General features: G+C 33.9%; 1 protein-coding gene across 2 annotated transcripts in view; it reads right to left on the bottom strand.

The window, feature by feature from the left end:
• Window positions 1-18,563, bottom strand: part of Glra3 (glycine receptor, alpha 3) — a 140,958-nt gene that overhangs the window by 8,448 nt on the left and 113,947 nt on the right. The window contains exons 8-9 of one of the 2 annotated variants that reach the window (XM_005373530.2): window positions 6,337-6,480; window positions 4,785-4,829 (exon numbers count right to left, since the gene is read on the bottom strand). In XM_005373530.2, coding sequence (XP_005373587.1) covers window positions 4,785-4,829; window positions 6,337-6,480 — 189 coding nt within the window. The remainder of the gene's footprint in view (window positions 1-4,784; window positions 4,830-6,336; window positions 6,481-18,563) is intronic. The other variant, XM_005373531.2, reaches the window with a different exon arrangement.

Below are 18,563 nucleotides of genomic sequence, written 5' to 3'. Positions count from 1 at the left end.
ATGCAATCAAGGAGTCTTTAGTACTATAAATGTTTCATGAAACAGAAAATATATTTTACTATATCCATGAGATGATGTGTGTGGAGTCATGTAAGAGCTCATTCAGAAATAGGATCGCAGTTCTGTTGGCAGGCAGTGACCAGGCTCTTGACAGTGCCAGATCTGCTTCCTGAAGTGGTCAGGGAATAAAGACAGTACAGGTCCCTGGGTCACTAAAGTAGGAAGCGATTTTGATTTTTTTTGATGATTGGAGTATTGGTATTTCTTTGATGTACTGCTCCTAAGTAATAAACAGTGAATCTTTCCTAGCTGATTACTATATCAATAAATTAGAAGGTATATTAAATTATTTTATTACTGACCTAATTGTACTTTGAATAACCTAGTTATATAATTATATTTATGCATGCTTAGATATAGAGGCATATTTTTCTATTAGTTGTCAAATATTCCTGTGGGATACTTCAAATTTCTGTGTATGTCTTCACCTTAAATTAAAATGAATTGAATGCCAAAAAAGCAAGAAATTTTAAAAAAATTATCAAAATCTTTTGACTGGAAGACACTGTGTTAGCCAATATCCTAAGCTCATAAAATTAAAGCATTTCATAGGTCTAAATATAGGTAGTAATAAAGATTCAATCAAATGAACTAAAAGTGGGCTAAATAACATGATTGATAGAAAAATTAAAGACATGGTTTAAATTATCAAGAGGCAATTTAGAATGGTAGACAATGAAAAATGCAAAAGCCATTTAGTTATGTACAGGTTTTCAAATAGGAAAACATTTTACCACTTTATAAACATGGACTTTAAATTTACCTCAAGTACAACATTGTGTAACTTTCTAAGTGTCTCTTCATTTTACTGACAGGATTATGCCTAACATTGATTCATTTTAATGCATCCTACAATTAGAGATGTAAACAGACAAAATAAAAAGTATAGGTATAGTTTTTCAGTAGAACTGTTTTACTTCTATCATCAAAATAATACATTGACACACATGTGAGATAAGAACTAATATCCTATCCAAATGAAGAACCACCAACAAAAGCCGTACCCGTGTATGAGTGGTACAGGTGTAAAACTGTCACTGAGTAGTCACAAAACATTAAGCACATAATATAGCACACAGTATAGATTAAGTCAATTGCAAGAGGTAACAGGGTAAAATATATAATATTCATCCTAATGTTTCTCCCTTAGTACATACTTTTGAGGAATTTTTTATATAATTAAGATGTTAAATAGATTACTGCAAAGATTTTGTTTAAAATTGTTTCTATTATTTTATTGTCAAGTGGGAATGTAACAGAGACAGAGAACTGAATAGTCAATTTCCATTTATATGATTTCAAAGTGTATGGATTTTTAAACGCTGCTAATAAAATTAACGATGACTTATTTGAGGGGATAAATGCTCACCATTTCAAAAAGTCTGATATCAGATGAAAAATATAAACTACTTAAAAGTTATTTTTTAATATACTATTTTAAAATATTGATTTCATACATTTATACAAATTTCTATATTGTTTAAAAATAGAATTATTGAAAGAATACAGTTATAGATGAGGTTAAAACTATTTTACATTTGCAAATCAATTTTTAAATACAAAATCATTTGAAATATAGCTTCAGAAGAATTTTACATTTATTATAAATGATTTCTATGTTAGCTACAAATTAGCCAAGTTAATGATTGACATGTTGAAATTAGATTCAGAAATGTTTTGGAGATTAATAAAGGGTAAAGTGCAAGTTTCAAAAGATGAATTTTTGGTTAAGTGCCATGAAAGTATAATAAAAATATTTTAAAGAATGAATGAGAAATCAACGGAACTCAAAAATCTATATATTTCTAGCACAAAATGTTAGGTTCTTGTAGCGTCAACTCATAATGATGGAGTAGTGTGATACTAAATTATCAGTGGCAGATGTAAAAAAGCTGAACTGTTAACTTTGAGACGGAAGTCACTGTAATGCATTTGATTTTAAATTGAGATTAGAAGGGCTAGGGATATAGCTCAGTGGTACAAGTGCCTGCCTGGCAAGCCTAAGGTCCTGAGTTTGATTTCCAGTACAAAAAAAAAAAAAGAAAGAAAAAAAAATTGAAATTATGCTACTTTATTGAATATTATTACTCTAAACAGATATCTCAAAGGATATAATTGTTCTAAGGAATAGCTCTGTTTAACATAAAACCTAGATAGTGCTTTGCAGGAAATAGTTATAATCTTACAATTTTGTTTTACATGAGAATACAATTTAAGCTAGTGATATGAGTCATTCAAATAGAATTTCATTTGAGTCTAAATTATTGGAAGACTAGTTTTTCTCAGGTATTTATCAGAAAATTTGGTAGAAATATTTTATCTTTAAAGGATATTTTAGCATTAGAAGATAGCATAAACTGAACTAGAATGGAAAGATTATTAAATAATTTTATGTATACAGATGCATATTGCTTTTAGCTACAACCTTTCAACCAACCTGGTATATGTGTATATTTGTTCTAAGAATATAGAGCTCACAAGATGTACAAGATAGAAAAGTTGTTTAGCTGTTATCCTTAGAAGTTGTTTTGAGTAATACAGCATACGAATATACAAATAATTCTAATTACTACTGGTAATCAACAATACATTTTTATTAAAAAAGATAACCATCATACCTAACAAGGCACAAATTTGGTCATTATGTTCCAAATCAGAGCTAATGGTCCATTCCTATTGCATTGTCATATACAGATAATAATTACTAAATGATATTAGGCAGGAAGAAGAATTACTAGAGAAGCGTGTGAATGTGTTTTCCTTCAGAAAACCATTGCATTATTATGCTGTGATGTGGAAGAAGCTACATGAAATGCATTAAGGCAATCCCATTTCATCCATCTCACTCGACAAATACAATGTTCAGAAATAATTTGCTGGCTTTGTAAGTCTCCAGGGTCAAGTGATGATCTATAAGGATAGTAACTTCTGGCCAGAATACTTTCACATCATGCACACACTAACACACAGCACTGAGAATAGCATCCATGAGATGGCGCAGTGGATAATCAGCACACAGCAGGCTACAACAGTGTAGGGTGGGGAAATCTGAATACAACAGCGAACTTCTGTTCTTTCACAATAGACTTAGGATCCTCTGATACTTCAGCAGGACAAAGTAAAGTATCAACATTTTATATAAGGCCTAAGTCAATGCTGAGTCAAGTTAGAACTTTTCTAGGAATACTATTTGCATAATATAAGGTCTCCTTGTGTGACCGTTGTGTATAATAAGGCAATTTTGTTTATTTTGTCTATTTTGCCCAAGTGGAGTACTGAAGAAAGTTAATGTCAACCAGTATTCATGAAAACAAAAAGCATAATTTCAGCTTTTACTAGTCTCATTTTGACTATGCTGGTTTAAGATTTAGATTTTTCAGATTATCTTGAAACAAAATATATATAGTAAAATCATGATGAGTTTGATGAGCCCATAAGATTGTTAGTTGAGGAAAATACTTTCCATCAAATCAAAATAACCATCCCAAGATTTGCCTAATCTTTTCAGTTAAAAAAGTAAATGAAATTTATGTACCTTTTAGCAAATATATTTGCACTGTCATATTCCTTTTTTAAAATTAATTATCCATGCAGTAAGCCTGACTTTTCATCAGAGTTCTCTGTAAAGCAACAACTAATAGACTATATCTTAATTGTACAGTTTCTGTAACTATTAACTGTTACGTTTGTCTTCTAAAGAGATAGATTTTTTCTCTCTCTTCTCTACTATGTAGTCTAGCATATATATATGTGTGTGTGTGTTTATTGTATGAGTATGTATCACAAACACTATATTTAATTATGAAAATAGAAATTTATAGCTAAGATAATCAGGTAAGGGCAAAGAGATCGTGTGAAATTATTTTACAATGACAAAATCTGAGGGACAGTTTAAGTGATACGTAGTAAAAGAAAAATGAATATTTTAAAGTAACACTGGGTCTAGATCATCTGTTATGCAGATCAGCTCATGGAAGGGACTCCTAACTGGGTCATACAGCAGAATTATTTTACCTCAGAAATTTTATTTTCTTAAACTGGATGATTAATTTCCCAGTTCAAATCTCTGGCTTTGGTAGATTTAAATTTAATTATGCATGTTGTATTAGGGGCTTCCTGTCAAATCATCCATGGACCTATATACTATACATTAAATTAGTTTTCTAAATATTTAGCCACACACATGAACATATTCTTTGTGGTTCTTTTTAATTTGAAAATTTTAAAGGATGCTACTATCAATATTAAGAAGTTTATTTGCTATAAATAGCTTCAATATATTTAAAAATTAAAAATCTGTTTTAAAGGTACACTGTACAAAATTTGTTGGCCTTATTTTTAGGTCACTTGTGCTTTGATTTTAGAATTTATTGTATAAATAAGGTTGCAACTAATTTTTAAAATAAATTTTTCCAGGTATATGACTGTGTCTTCTGTGGAGATTACTACAAGATTCATGACATTCCTCTTGGAAAAAAAATATACAGTCATGTTGACCAGTGAAATAATGAAAAATATTTAAACACCCCACTAATGAATGAAGACAAGAACAGAGCTCTTAGAAAAAAGGAATCTCCTTCTTAGCTGAGGGGAAAGGTATTTGCTTGGCTTTACACGTGAAAGGGGTGTGTTTCCCCACCAAACACTGCCTAGGTGCAGGATATGCTGTCTGCTTTTTACTGATGATCACATTCCTGGATGTAGAGTTAAGAAAGTCAATTTACCGTGTCTGAGAAACGGTAAAACTTCTCCAATGCAAAAGCTTCTGTCTGTGGGAAGGTAAAGTGAACCAAGAGGGGTTGAAAAACCAGAGTCAAGTCATATATACTTAAATATAATTACATAATTGATTTTAATCACATATAACATTGTAACATATGTATGTATCACTTAATAGACTTTCACATATGCAAGATATGAACTGAAATTTAACTGGCTCACTTTCCTCTGTATCAAAACTTTGTTACATTGATGACATTTGCTTCCTGAATTTTTCAAGTAGTGATGAGAAAATAAGATACTACTGTTATTGCATTTCTACATTTTCCCAGAATACCAGTCATGGGGAAAACTCATCTTTCTGTCTTTCTAAAAGCTAAAGAGTATAGAGTATCAGATACTTTTATTTCACTAGTACATGTGATGAGCTAAATAAGCAGACATCTTGATAAGGCTAATTTTGCAAAAAGGGAGAAGCACAGTGAGCGTCATTATTTTCTCTAGTGGACACAGTGACTGGAGGGTATAGAGTATGTCTGAACTCCCAGACCGTCCCCAATATCTGTGTACCATATGCCCCATACTTCTCAGTTCTAGGGCCTGTACCACATGATCGATACATCGTAAGGTGAATAACGGAAGGGAAAAAGTTAACGAAGTGACATTATTTTGTTTAAAATTTCACTTGCATTTAAAATGTCAATTGACACATTAACATTAGAAGACATAAATTTGCTGGAGATTTTTTGTGAAGAAACTGTCTTATAGAAAAGCGGAGAGGGGCTGAGGATTTAGCTCAGTGGCACAGTTCCTGCCTGGCAAGTGCAAGATCGTGAGTTTGATTCCCGGTACTGGAAAAAAAAAAAAAAAAAAAAAAAAAAAAAAAGCGGAGGAAGTAGTCTCAGAACCATGAGGCTGTAGACAGCGATACCATTACAGTACTTAATAGAAGGAAGCAACCCGTTCTGGGCCTGCAAATCCAGTTAGAAGGCTACTTCTACAATTTTTCAGGTTTTCTAAAGCTCTAAATACATTTTCTTTTGTCAGATGACACTAAGGCAGTTGCTAGTATTTGACTGTGTATTCTATGGTATTTCTGAACAGTGTGAAAACATGGAAATATGCATGAAAGAGACCATGTAGTCTTGCATGAACTTACAATCATGATATTAATAAGTAATGTTCTACGGAAACAAAGGAATTAGTTCAGGAAGAGAAACAATGTTAATAGTTATATCTATGACATATCAAGTAAAACATTAGAACTACTAGCATTGCAAGTTAAGGATTCATTTCTTTCACTGATGCCAAAATAACATTCCTAGAAGTACGTTAGAGAGGTTGATAAAGCTCTTATCCTATCAGATATCCTGTTAAAGTAGAGCCAGGTCTCAGCATTTGCTCCCTGAAGCTACTCTGATACTTAAAGTTTTAACTGGACCAAAATAAAGAAATACGTTGTCATTTAGTTCCCAGTCCCAATATCCTGCCTGTACCCTCCATCAAATACAAAACATCACTTTTCCGCAAAAAATGCTCTTCCACCAAATCATTTACCTTGTTCTTTCTCTTTCGTCGAAGTCGCAGAAGTTCTTTGTGTTGCCTTGACACAAAATTGACAGCTGCGTACTCCAGAAGTGCTGAAAACACAAAAAGGAGGCAGACTGCCATCCAAATGTCAATGGCTTTGACGTAGGAAACCTGACCAAGAAAGAGAAAGTCCCACATTGGCTTATGTCATTAGGTCCTTTGAGAGCAAAACTGAAACGGTCTGATTTTTAGTATCCTTTATGCATGTTTTAAAATAAAAGGAACACTCACAACTTTTAAGGTTTCCTCAGATAGTTTTTGCAATTTGTATGCACTTGTTTTACATTTAAAACTTGTATGTATTTTGTTATTTTTTTCTAAGAAGTCATTAGCCCAAATGTAGGAAGAAAAGATGAAATATAAATTACCTTTAGGGTAGTATGATGCTTAAAATATAAGCTGAAGCTGAAATGTGTATAATGATGATGATTTTTTACTTTTATATTTTTATGAATTTTAAAAATTTGAATGCTTTTAATTTTACAATCTTACTTACTGAGTCTCTAAGATATTTTTTCAATGCATTTGTTACTGAACCAGATATTTATTTGCTACCCATTTTGAAATGTTTTTACCAACATGTAATAGGAATAGTAAAGAAAGTTTCCAACGTCTTCAGTTGTTAATATTTGACTATTTATCACACTATACTGTATGATACATAGCTTGTATATGTTGCTTTCCTACTGAATCATTTAGCATTTGCAGACATGGTACCATGTACTCAGCAAAATCTACAATTTAGCACTGATAGAAAACTATCATCTAATTCTAACCCCCTGTTCCCATTTTACCAACTGGCCCAGTGCTTTGCCATTTTAATTTTTTTTTTTCTGTCTAGCCCAGGATCCTGTTTTTTTCTGTCTAGCCTAGGATCCTGTGTTGCATTTCACCATCACGCTTCTTTAGCCTGCACTGTGTGCATTTGCTCAGTCTTTCCTCTTCCTGGCTTTTTGTGATATTGATACTTTGGAGTAAAGGCTAATTATTTTGTACAGTGTTGCACTTCAAGTTTGCTTTTTTAAGGTAGGAATTCCTCCCCAATAATGCCTGTTTTTTTTTACATTCAGTCAGGAAGTACAAAATTTTGATCAGTTGGTCATGGTAGTGTCTACTAGGTTTTTGTAGTATAATGTTAAATTTTTTTCCGTATGTGAAATGCATTTAAACTAGGTAAATTTTGGGCAGTGGGTGTGATTCAGTAGTGAAATGTCATGAGTTTAATCCCTGGAATAAAAGGAAAACAAATATCCTATCAGCTGACCATCTGTTTTGCAAAGTATAGATTTAAATCTTATAAATTCTATATGCAGGAAACTTCTAGGAGTCTCTGAATATATACAAGCTTAATAGAGATGATGCAGTTCTTAAAATCATTGCCTTCAGCCACATCATTCTTGGAAATATGACTCAATGTGTATGCACATTCTTTAGCATCCATATCTATAGTAGCAGGTACTAAAGAGATTAAATCAGAATATAATTTTCAGATTCATTCAGTGAGCATTTCCAGTGAAAACAGACGTATAGAAACATTTGTGGCTATCTTCCCATGAACAGCGCTTGCGTATTGAGCTTAATGCCCGGATCTCCTCATACTGCTTCTTAACCCCTTCACCAAATTTTTGACTGCTTTTCTCATTTTTAGCCGCCTCTCCAAGTATAGCAAATGAGTGACTGAGTATCGTAGCCCTAGTAATTTTAAAATACATATAGCAATTCTTATTCCAACACGTGCACCCCACCCTCACCACAGAAAGCACTCTTCAGCACTCCTATTATTAACTTCCGCCTACCCCTACGCCCTGACGTCCTTTGGGACACAATCACTGCAATTCAGTGCATCCTTTTTGACCCCTGGCCAAAAATTCCTTTTGCCACTGTTGAGCTGGTGTCCTACTTCTCTTTTAGGGATGTTTCTCATCTTTAGTACTCCTTGAGTTACAAGCACATGGAAATAAACCCTAAATAAAGCCTTACTAATGAGATGCACTGACAGGAGAGGTACGTCCTGCAGAGGACAGCTTCTTCCTCAGAGCGTTGTCTTCTCATCATGTCCATAACCTATGTTTTCTGGATTTCCCTCCCTCTGCTCCACTCCATTGCTTTATGTTCATTTTCCCTTTCCTGAGCTCTTTGGGGATGTGTTCTGGGTCCTCTTGGATCTCCTCTGTCACATCTCACTAACTGTCTTTATCTATTCCCAGGGATGGGGGTGCTGCTCCCCCTATGTGCTCACCATTCTCAAATCAACAGCTTCTAATGAGACTGAAGGTTTTTACTTGACAGTGCCCTTTGGATAGCTCACAAAATTCAAACTTGACTAAAAAGACCTTCTGTATCTCTACCAGACTCCTTCAAATGAACAGTGAAGAAGCAAAACTTCCTCTTTCTCTTCACTGAAAGGCTCCATTCTATTTGTAGCTATTTACCCTCCAATCCAGGAGTCCTCTCACTGTCATATCAAAGACCCATTCCTGTGAAAAGTTATACCTTCTTGGTGTTTTTCATACTGTTGTAGCATTGATCTACGCCATAGTGATGTGTTCGAGTCCTTCAGATGTAGCCTTGACACAACAGTGACAATTTTTAAAGGCGAGTCAGGTTATAATGCCCTGGACTTAACACTCATCATTTTTTTCTCATTAATTTGAAACCTACAATCACTTCAATGTTGTTTAAAGCCCTTTATAATTAAGTCCCAAGTTACTTTTCTCACCTCGTTCACTCATTCATTCATTCATTCATTCATTCATTCATTCATCCATTCATTCAGTGTTTTTACTTTTTTATTAAATATTCATTGAAAACTAATAGTGAACCCAACTTGGACCCTTGGTACAGCATATACAGAAATAAATAAGGCAGCCAAGATCCATTATTAATAGAACTTACATTCAAGCAAGGAATACAAACAATAAAAATTAAACACAAAAATGGGATCACTGTCATAAAGAGTAGTTGAGGGGTAAAGAGGTAAAGGGGTACAGGATTGGAGTAAAAGGGGGTTAAATTAGATGCGTGTTGTCGGTGAAGATGTCTCTGAGGTTATGCAGTAATAATTGTCATCTCATGTCACTAACCTACTCACTTATCACGTTCTAGTTAAAATTCCCTTCTTTTAATTTTTGGACCTAAAAGCAATTAACAACCTCCATCTTGCCTCGGCAACTTTGCTCTAGCTGTTACTTTTGTCTAGAATATTTCCTTTGGGTAGCTATGTGTCCTTCAGTTCTTAGCTTAAAAGGGTAATGGTTGGTTTCCTGCTTGATAAGAAACATTCCAGGCTAGTAGGACACAAGTCATTAGGCCAAAAATCACCAGCCGGGAGTACCCACAATCAAACCCACAATCAAGCGGGAGTCAAAGGGGACTGGGAGAGGCAGCCTTATCAGATGATTGAATGAGAAAGAAAGGCAGAAGGCTTTGCCAGCACTGTGACCACCTCAGAGACGTGGGCAGGGAGAGTTCAGTTTGTGCTTTGAATAAAACACAGGATTAGCATAAGCTCTGGGCTGAGGAAAAGTGTGACTTATGATTTTATCATTACTCATGCTATCTTCAATAGAAAAAAATGAGCTTCTTTATAGAGCACAGTTTATGTCTTTACTGGAAAAAAAACTATAGTTAGGATAAGAAAAATAAAATTTATTGATTTTTCAGCCAAAAGTTTCCTGCAGTCATAGTATCAGGTTCAAATTAAGTAAAATCTGTTGTAAGAGGTTATAGAAACTAGAATCAATGACTCAAGAGTAGTTCATTGGAAATGTCCTGGATTCAGTCTCTGGTACCAAGACAAAAAGTCCAGAGTCCTGTTAGCACTGCAAAACATGAACTCAACCTAAGGCAAATTAAGGACAATTAAGATGTTTAAGGTGCATGTACCACCTCCCCAAGAGGAATGTAACCATCATGTATGGCAAATATGTACTCACGGAAAAAAAAAAAAGAACCAAACATCATAGCTTAAATTTAATAATGAGAACTTAAACCAGAATGTGCAAGTTTGAACCTTAAAAAAATAAATCTCCTCTAAAACTAGGTGTAGATACTGTATAAGGCAAAATTTTAGGAACGATTAAGAAGTAAATATTGTGTCTGTTTTTCTCATTCCAAATTCACTTTTTATTCGAGAAAGGTTTGTTATAAAGATCATAGTGAATTCTTTCATTTAGCTAAACAGACCTTTGAAAAGGTAATCTAGTCTTTCTTTAGTCACAATCCTCTTGAATTCCTCCAGTTTCTGGGTCAAGTAAAGCATGATGAATAATCCTGGTGGTGGAATGTCAAGTGACTCAGACATACAGATAAATGTTTATCTACTTGTGTCAGACCTTGTTCTCTAAGGTTTTTATTTCAGCTCTCTGTGACTTAAATTAATGTTTTATTGCTTAAATACAAGTTGTAATATCCTTACTCTATAGTTCTCCTTAGTGTAAAAGTTTACATTTTGTAATGTTTATGGGAAAAATATTATTAATCATGTGGATGGGATGGGACAGGGAATAAAAATAAACCGATATGGTATGTGCACATACCTACTCCCTAAGATGAATATAAACTTCATGTATTGCAAACTTGTACTAATAAAATTTTAAAAACTAATCTGAAAAATATTTCAAATATTACTTAATGCCTAAAGCAGAGAAAGAGGTATTAGAACAGAGGAAATGAGTAAACAATGTTTCTAAAACATATGTTAACATGGAATGACACTGACAAGGCAGAGGAGGGCTGTAGGCAAGAGGCAGTGAATCAGACAGGACAGGATACTGTCATCCTTGATATTCTGACCTTTGTCATCTTAAAGGGTGACTCACAACAGTCCCAGATATCAAATTCTTCCTGATTTTGATACTGATAACCTATAACAAATGATTCTAGTACCATTATATCTATTTTACAAAGTTATTTAATTTAATAGATAAAGGCAATACCGAATCATCTCCTAACAAAGCTAGAGTATTTCTGCAGTTAAACCTGATCAATCTCTCTGATCACCAGGCAAGCAAAGTACAACCAGCAAAAGCTAGAAGAATTTGAAGGGTCACACAGTTATCTCTGCCTTTGATTTCAGTTACTGGAATTTTATTGTTCTTTCCTCTGTAGTACGTGATTCTTTTTCTTTTTCTTATGTTTAGCATTTATGTGAAACTAAAATAAATCTAGCTGTCACTAGAGTACTTTTTTGTGCTTGCTGTTAAACTGGGATTACTTAATGTATTATGCCTTTTGACTTACTCAGTTAAAGTTAAAGTATACTTGTGACCTATCCCAGCTGCGTTTTTATACAGGAAGTTTTGTATTTCTCTAACACCATCCTTATTGTGATCATATACCTCCCTTATTTTTTTTTTTTTCTTTTTCCTTTTGGTCTGGAGTCTAACAGCTTTATTTATAACTTCAAACTGGAATCAGGAAGACACATAAAGCCTGCCTCTAAGGTTCTTTTTAACACTGATTTTAGGGCTCAGTGTTACTTTTTTCCATTGGCAAAGGAACAATGTACATTTATTTTTATCTTTTAGGGGGTTCATAGTATGATTCTAGGAGATTGTGAATACAGTAAAGGAAGTATAACACATATTTTAGGTAAACCAGTTTCAGAATTGTTTATTGAATTCTTGTTTTTAAATTTACTTTGATGTCAAGGCCATTATATAATGCCTTTCTAACAAATTTTAAACTCTAATTTTTCTTAAACCTTACGAATTTATGAGACAGCACTCTTTCCACGTCAAGTATGGTGAAAATGCCTGATATATGTTAATTTTATAGCTTAGTGTCCTTTAATAAATCTATTAAATCTAGAACAATGAAATATGTAGCCATAGACATTCATTAATTCCTCTTTTAATTGGCTCCACCAAGTTTTAGGAATTATTTGTTTACAAAGTTGGTAACATTTGAATTAGTGATTGAAACTGTATGGCTTCATAGGCACTATATTTTGATGTTAATGAAGCCATGAATAAATGACTCTTACATTCTGTGCCTTTTTCCTTTTTTTTTTCCTTTTTCCTAAATAAGTGTATATGGAGCCACATTATTAGTAGGATCCACAACATTTTTTAGAAGACTAATTAAGTATATGGTTCATATGAATATGGTATATTACAAAGTTAAATTTACTTACTAAATATTTTATTATGGGAGAAAGTAATAAAAAGTACTTAGGTTGATTGAAATGACATCATATGGCTATATTTTGAATATGTAAAAAGTATTTATTTTCCTGATCTTGAGGATTGAACCCAAAGGGCACTGAGCTACATTCCCTGCTTCTTTTCATCTTGTTTTGAAACAGGATCCTGTCAAATTGGCCAGGCCGGTCTTAAACTTGTAAATCTCCTGCTTCAGCCTTCTGAGTTGCTGAGATGTCAGGTGTAGTTATTAAGTGATGCAGACCAAAACATGACTGACAGATTTAGCTTTGCACTGTTCTGTTAACAGGAAAGCCTGATTATTGTGCAGCTGCTGCATGCCCATTTACGTTGTACAAACTTGTGCCACTTACTCTGTTAAAAACAAAAGGTATTGTCTTTTTTTAGAGGAATAAGAAGGTATGTTCATTTGTTGGATTTATAAAGCAGTGAAATCATTTTTCCTCTCATCCTCTATCTTTTCCGTTCAATCAACATCATATGTAAATCTGTTCCTAAAGTGTTTGTGGTATTCAAAAATAACATATAACACAGCTGTGTTCATTTTCTAGTAATTGTAACCACTTCTGTATTTAGTAATGAAGCTATCTTTATTATATTTTCTAAGAACCAACATTTTCTTTATACTGTATTCCACATGAATGGAATTTGAAATTGTTTTTATTAATTTAGTTGTTTTATAGGGAACAATACAGTTCATAATAATTATAATGTGCCTTTTAAAAAATTTATAAAAATGAAATACTCTCTTGCTTCTCAAATTAAGACTTAAGTATTAAGTAAATATTTTAAATTCACACATTGTTTTTAAATCCTTGCTTGATACTCACTGCAAACATAGTATTTTTGGATTTAGCCCCAAGAACAGAAATAGGTAGAAGTCAAGTTGTTCTCTCCAAAAACTACTTTTTTAAAAAAAATTAACAATGGTTAATATATTGCATATCGCTATCTTCAAAGTAGTTGCTCAGATTACAAGATATAGATATGCAAGACTGATCAAATGATATAAGCATAAAACTGCTCTTGAGGGGCTGGGGGTTTAGCTCAGTGGCACAGCGCCTGCCTGGCAAATGCAAGGTTGTGAGTTTGATTCCCGGTACTGGAAAAAAAACAAAAAACAAAAAAAAAACAAAAAAAAAACCACCCTGCTCTTAATAGGTTTCACAGATTGAGTGGGAGTAATGGGAGGAATTGAGGTACAAGCTTCTGAATACTTGTTTGGAATAAACAGCTCTTAGTGTAGCATTTGCAGTTTGCATAAGCTACATGTTCTTGAGTTTCTGTGAAATCTTGAGTCAGCTTTGAAATTTGAAGTGCTTCTGATTTTCTAATGTCTGATTGCTTCGTCCTGCGTAAGCAGCCATAGCCATAGAGGTGAAGTGAGGAAAACCCTCATAGAGTTCCCTTGCAACTTCTCCTTTCAGCTTTCTCATCTTTTTCCCTCCAATTTTTGCTTTCTCAAGTATTCAGTAAGCCAGACTGTGGTATAAGACAGGATAAAGAAAAGTTAGACAAATGACGGCCCTGAAGTCGGTAAGATTATCTGTTTGAAATCTTTTCTATCCTCTCTTCTCCAAGGCTTTCCTGTGGGTGGAGTAGTTTCTCCCACCTCATAGACTTTGGCTCTGGGAACTTAACTTGGTATGATTCATGGTATGAGGGCAGAAGTGACTCCATGCCAGTTCTGTCCAATCGCTTTGCGTGTTTCTGCTCTCTTTCTTGCTTTCCTCCATTTCTCCCCAGGAAAAGGCATAGGGAACAGACCTGAATCACCCCACAGCTTAGAACCAAGGCCACCTCAACTCAGCCAATTTCCAGCCAAGCTGAGAAGGGACACTGCAGATCTATCAATCTGTGCCCAAGAATGAATGTAGGAAACCATGGATGTTTGTGGGTTATTTGTCATGCAGAATAATTGCAGTGAAACTGAATTGAAACAATGGTTAATGCTAAGAACTTCATAATATACTGTGCTAATAGTGAGGTTTTAGATGAATTTGTTATTTACAGATATCCCCAACCCACCCAGTTTATGTCTGGTGTGTGAATGTGTAAAATTTATAAAACATGTGAGTGTCTCTGTGTGTGTGTGTGTGTGTGTGTGTGTGTGCATGTGTGCATCTATCTATCGGACATACTATATAGAGTCAAACCACTCTGACTCAATAATAGGTTTAAATGCCATTTTAAGAAAATAAACAATTGTATACACAATAGTACATGATCATACTGCAGACGATGTGAAACAGAAACCATATACAAAACCTAGTCCTAGGTGGTCCCTATGAAACAAGATGAAAAAAAGATGAAGCTAGGTCTCACGCAGGGATTAATTGATCACTGACATCAGAAAATAAAGGGAAGGTTCATGTAATATTGCCATATACCTAAAACTCCTTAGAGTTTTCTAATGTGGCTTCCTACTACAACCCAGAATTTCCAAATAAAATTAGAGCTTTGTCTTTTGATTTTCTTTATTCCTATCTATGCTCATGTTTAACCAAAACTGTGATTCTCTCAGTTCCAGGGTCATAACTGGCATCAGGATAAATGAAATTATATTAAAAATTATTGGTATGATGGTCACTATCTCCCTTTTCACTCTTGGTTAAAACCTAATCCTCCTAAGGTGGATTCTTTTTCCATATCTAAAAACTGATCATACAGTGTGAGAATCTCAGAGAGTTTAGGGGAATGTTTTAGCATAAGAGTGTCTTCCCTTTAATCAAACTCTCTAATTGCTCCATGTCTGGATAAAGACAACCCTGGGACAGGAAAAGAAGGGAATCTTTCAATAGGTAGGTCACTAGTCAGTTGGAGGAGGAAGGATGACCTCAAATACACTTTTTTCTCCTCTTTCTGGTTTTTCTTTTCATTCTTAGAGATATCACCTGATCTGCTTCTCTGTCCATTTAAAATGTATTCGCTAAAATCTGGTGTCTGATATTCATACTCAGAAGTTTAAAAGTTCTTAGACTCTTGAACATTTATGTGATTGTTTTATAAATTTCTCAAAGTTTACATGCTGAGAAACAGAAGCCTAGATAATTCTCTCTCTCAACTTTCCCTTTTGATAACTGGTACCACTACTTGCCTAGTCACTCACCCATATGCCATGCTGAGAGTTTGCCTTTCTCTCAATCCTCAGTATCCAACACATAAGCAAATCTTGTCTGTTTACCTGCAAGTAAGTTTTCTCTAAAATGTCTACATCTTTTCAAATCCATATGTCACGGTCTACTTTGACTGCTACCGGTCTTGCCAGACTATCGTCTACTGTGACTACAATAGCGTTCCTGTTATCGCCTGTTTCTGGGTCTGCTCCTTCTTCCTGATCTTCATACATAATGCAGAGTAGTTATTTTTTTAAATTTTAGTGGCCAAGCTACACCCAAAATAGACCTAATCTTTAGCAAGGGCTATAAAACCTTCCATGATGTGGCCTGAGAATCTTTGCCAAGCATTCAGTGTAAGAAAATCCTCAGAAAGTTGAGTAACCTTAAAAATTTGTTGGTCATAGTGTACATATGACACCCTCTTCAGACCACCCGATGCAGGCACTACAGGAATGTAAAATAGTTCCAAGTTTCCAGGAATGAGTCATATGAGTCTTTTTGTTTTGAGCTGACATGCTTGATTCATTATGATACTACAGTGGCCAAAGCAATACCAAATATCTGAGAGAAATTTCAGCTCTGTAATTCTCAAGAAGGTGGCAAGAGTTTTTATTTTTTCCCAAATAATATATTCTTAGAGATTTTCTTCTCTGAGTCTTATTTGACTGATTTCCCAACTCTTCCCTATCCTACAGAAGATATATAAACACAAACTTCAATCACTGAGCAGTTGTCATAAATTACTGATTATTTCTCTTATGTTTGGTAATCTTGTTTCCCTAAATTTAATTTATTACTACTTACTAGAATTTTCTGGTAGGCTAATGGTGGACATTTCAGTGAAAAGACTTTCAGGTATTTGAGGGCTCTTCTGCAGGCTGAGCACAGCAGGTGTTAAGTTGCCAGTTTTAGATATCTATTCTTAAAAGCAAAGGAGAACTTTTACCTATTGCTTTTCTAGCCCTCAAAAAAAAATTGTATTTTTAAAGGGATTTTCTACACCCTTTTGCCTGAATCACCTCAGGCAAAGGATTAATTCCGGTTTATCCTGAGTCTTTAGAGTCTACATTCTTGAATTCTAATGTGTGTAACTGAACATGCTCAGCCTTCACTACTTAACTATCAGAAAGCTGAAGATAACATGGTCACCTTCTGTTATCACTTAGCCAATCCATTATTCTTATGTGAGAGTTAAACCATCGCATTTCTAGTGGTCACTGTGTCTATGAATAGAGAGACGGGCTTTGTATACGACCATGTACATCCTTGAATTCATGATGTAAACTTTATTCCTTCTCTGCAATCCCAATGAAATAAATGCTTTTTAAAAATTTGTCCTATTTCTTGACAAAAGTATGAATTTGTCCCAAACATTCCTTTTCATTTTTAAAGTGTGTGTCCTCATTCTGTCCTTTAATTTATTGCTTTCTTTATTTCTGCTTTTTCTACTCAAACTTCTTTGCCCTTCGCGCTAACCTTAGTCTCCACGTATAATGCCTTTCCGCTGCGCTTCAGAGAAGCAGCAAGTTCCTGAAGTGCCGCGTTTCACCTTCTTCTTTCTGCTTGACAGCGTACAGAGCAAGTGAGTTTCACTTCAGTGTGATTCATGAGGAAGAGCAGTGAGTCAGTTTCCTTTACAAACTGGCTATGGAATTTCCACTATCACTGAAGCTCTTGAGACGTTCAGACATATACAAGTTAGCACTGAAGGTTTAATTTTATGATCTCATGAATACTTACATTTTTCACATTGACAATATTTTATTAAGAAAGAATTAAAGTGGACCACTTTGAAATATAACTATTGATAAAAATATATATTTTGAAAGACAATCGTTAAAGCTTAATGGGGCATAGAGAGTACTGTATACTACCATGTTCTTCCCATATTATGTAACATTTTAGTGATAAGCTATCCTGTTCCCAACTTTTATTTATTTAGGCATGTTAATATAAAAAAATGAATTATATAATGCAATTCATAAAGAAGGCTCATGGAACTATGATAATACATTTAGGATTGGAATAAAAAGTATATAACATCAAATGCACAAGAATATTTAATATTATTTTACTACATGGAAGTACACCATTTCAATGAAAATAACAATGATATCTGTCTGAAGATTTACTAGATTATTTAATTCAGGTAAAATAAACTTTTGGAAATTATAAGAAGAAAATAAGTTCTTTTTGCTGAGGCTAAATGGTTGAAAAGAGCTTCTTTTAACTCAGTGTATCTTGTGGAAAGAAATTCTAGGTCTTTTAAAAACATCACAGAGGGGATAGTTTGATTTTAATTCTAGAGTCTTAACAAGGACTAAAGTCATGGGATTAGATAAACTTTCCTCTCAATTGATGTATGGTTTCTCAAAAAACAGAGGGAGAAAAAAATTTTTTTTAAATGATAAATACTATATTTGGTCAGAGGGCAACACTCAAGCTCTGATATAAATACTTATGGGAGAGCAATTGCCATATCTTGGGAGGTAAATTTAGCAACACGTATCAATATTTACAGGTATCAGAGCAGAAATTCCAGTTCTAAATATGAACGCTATGAATATAATATGAAATGGATGTAAAGTTATTGCATGTGTGTGTATACGTACATTTATACATATAGCTATCTATGTATATAGCATTGAATACATCATTGTTCCCCACAGTGCTAACTGGAAGAGTGAGGAAATTATAGCATATCTATACAATGGGGTGCTATGTCAACTTCGTAAATTCCACTTAAACAAATGTTTAATATAGTTCTACATTAAAATCTACATAAAATCTATAGATATATATATTCTATATTTCTATAAAATCTGCCTATATATTTCTATGTGTAAATTTCAATATAATCTCTTTTTATTTCTATATAAATTTGTAGCTACAAAGAATTTCATAATGTATG

Source organism: Chinchilla lanigera, unplaced genomic scaffold (genome assembly GCF_000276665.1).
Source record: "Chinchilla lanigera isolate Chin_1 unplaced genomic scaffold, ChiLan1.0 scaffold00002, whole genome shotgun sequence".
In the NCBI taxonomy this organism is placed as follows: Eukaryota; Metazoa; Chordata; class Mammalia; order Rodentia; family Chinchillidae; genus Chinchilla; species Chinchilla lanigera.
Note: the sequence above shows the minus strand (reverse complement) of the source record. Positions and strands in the feature narration are given on the sequence as shown.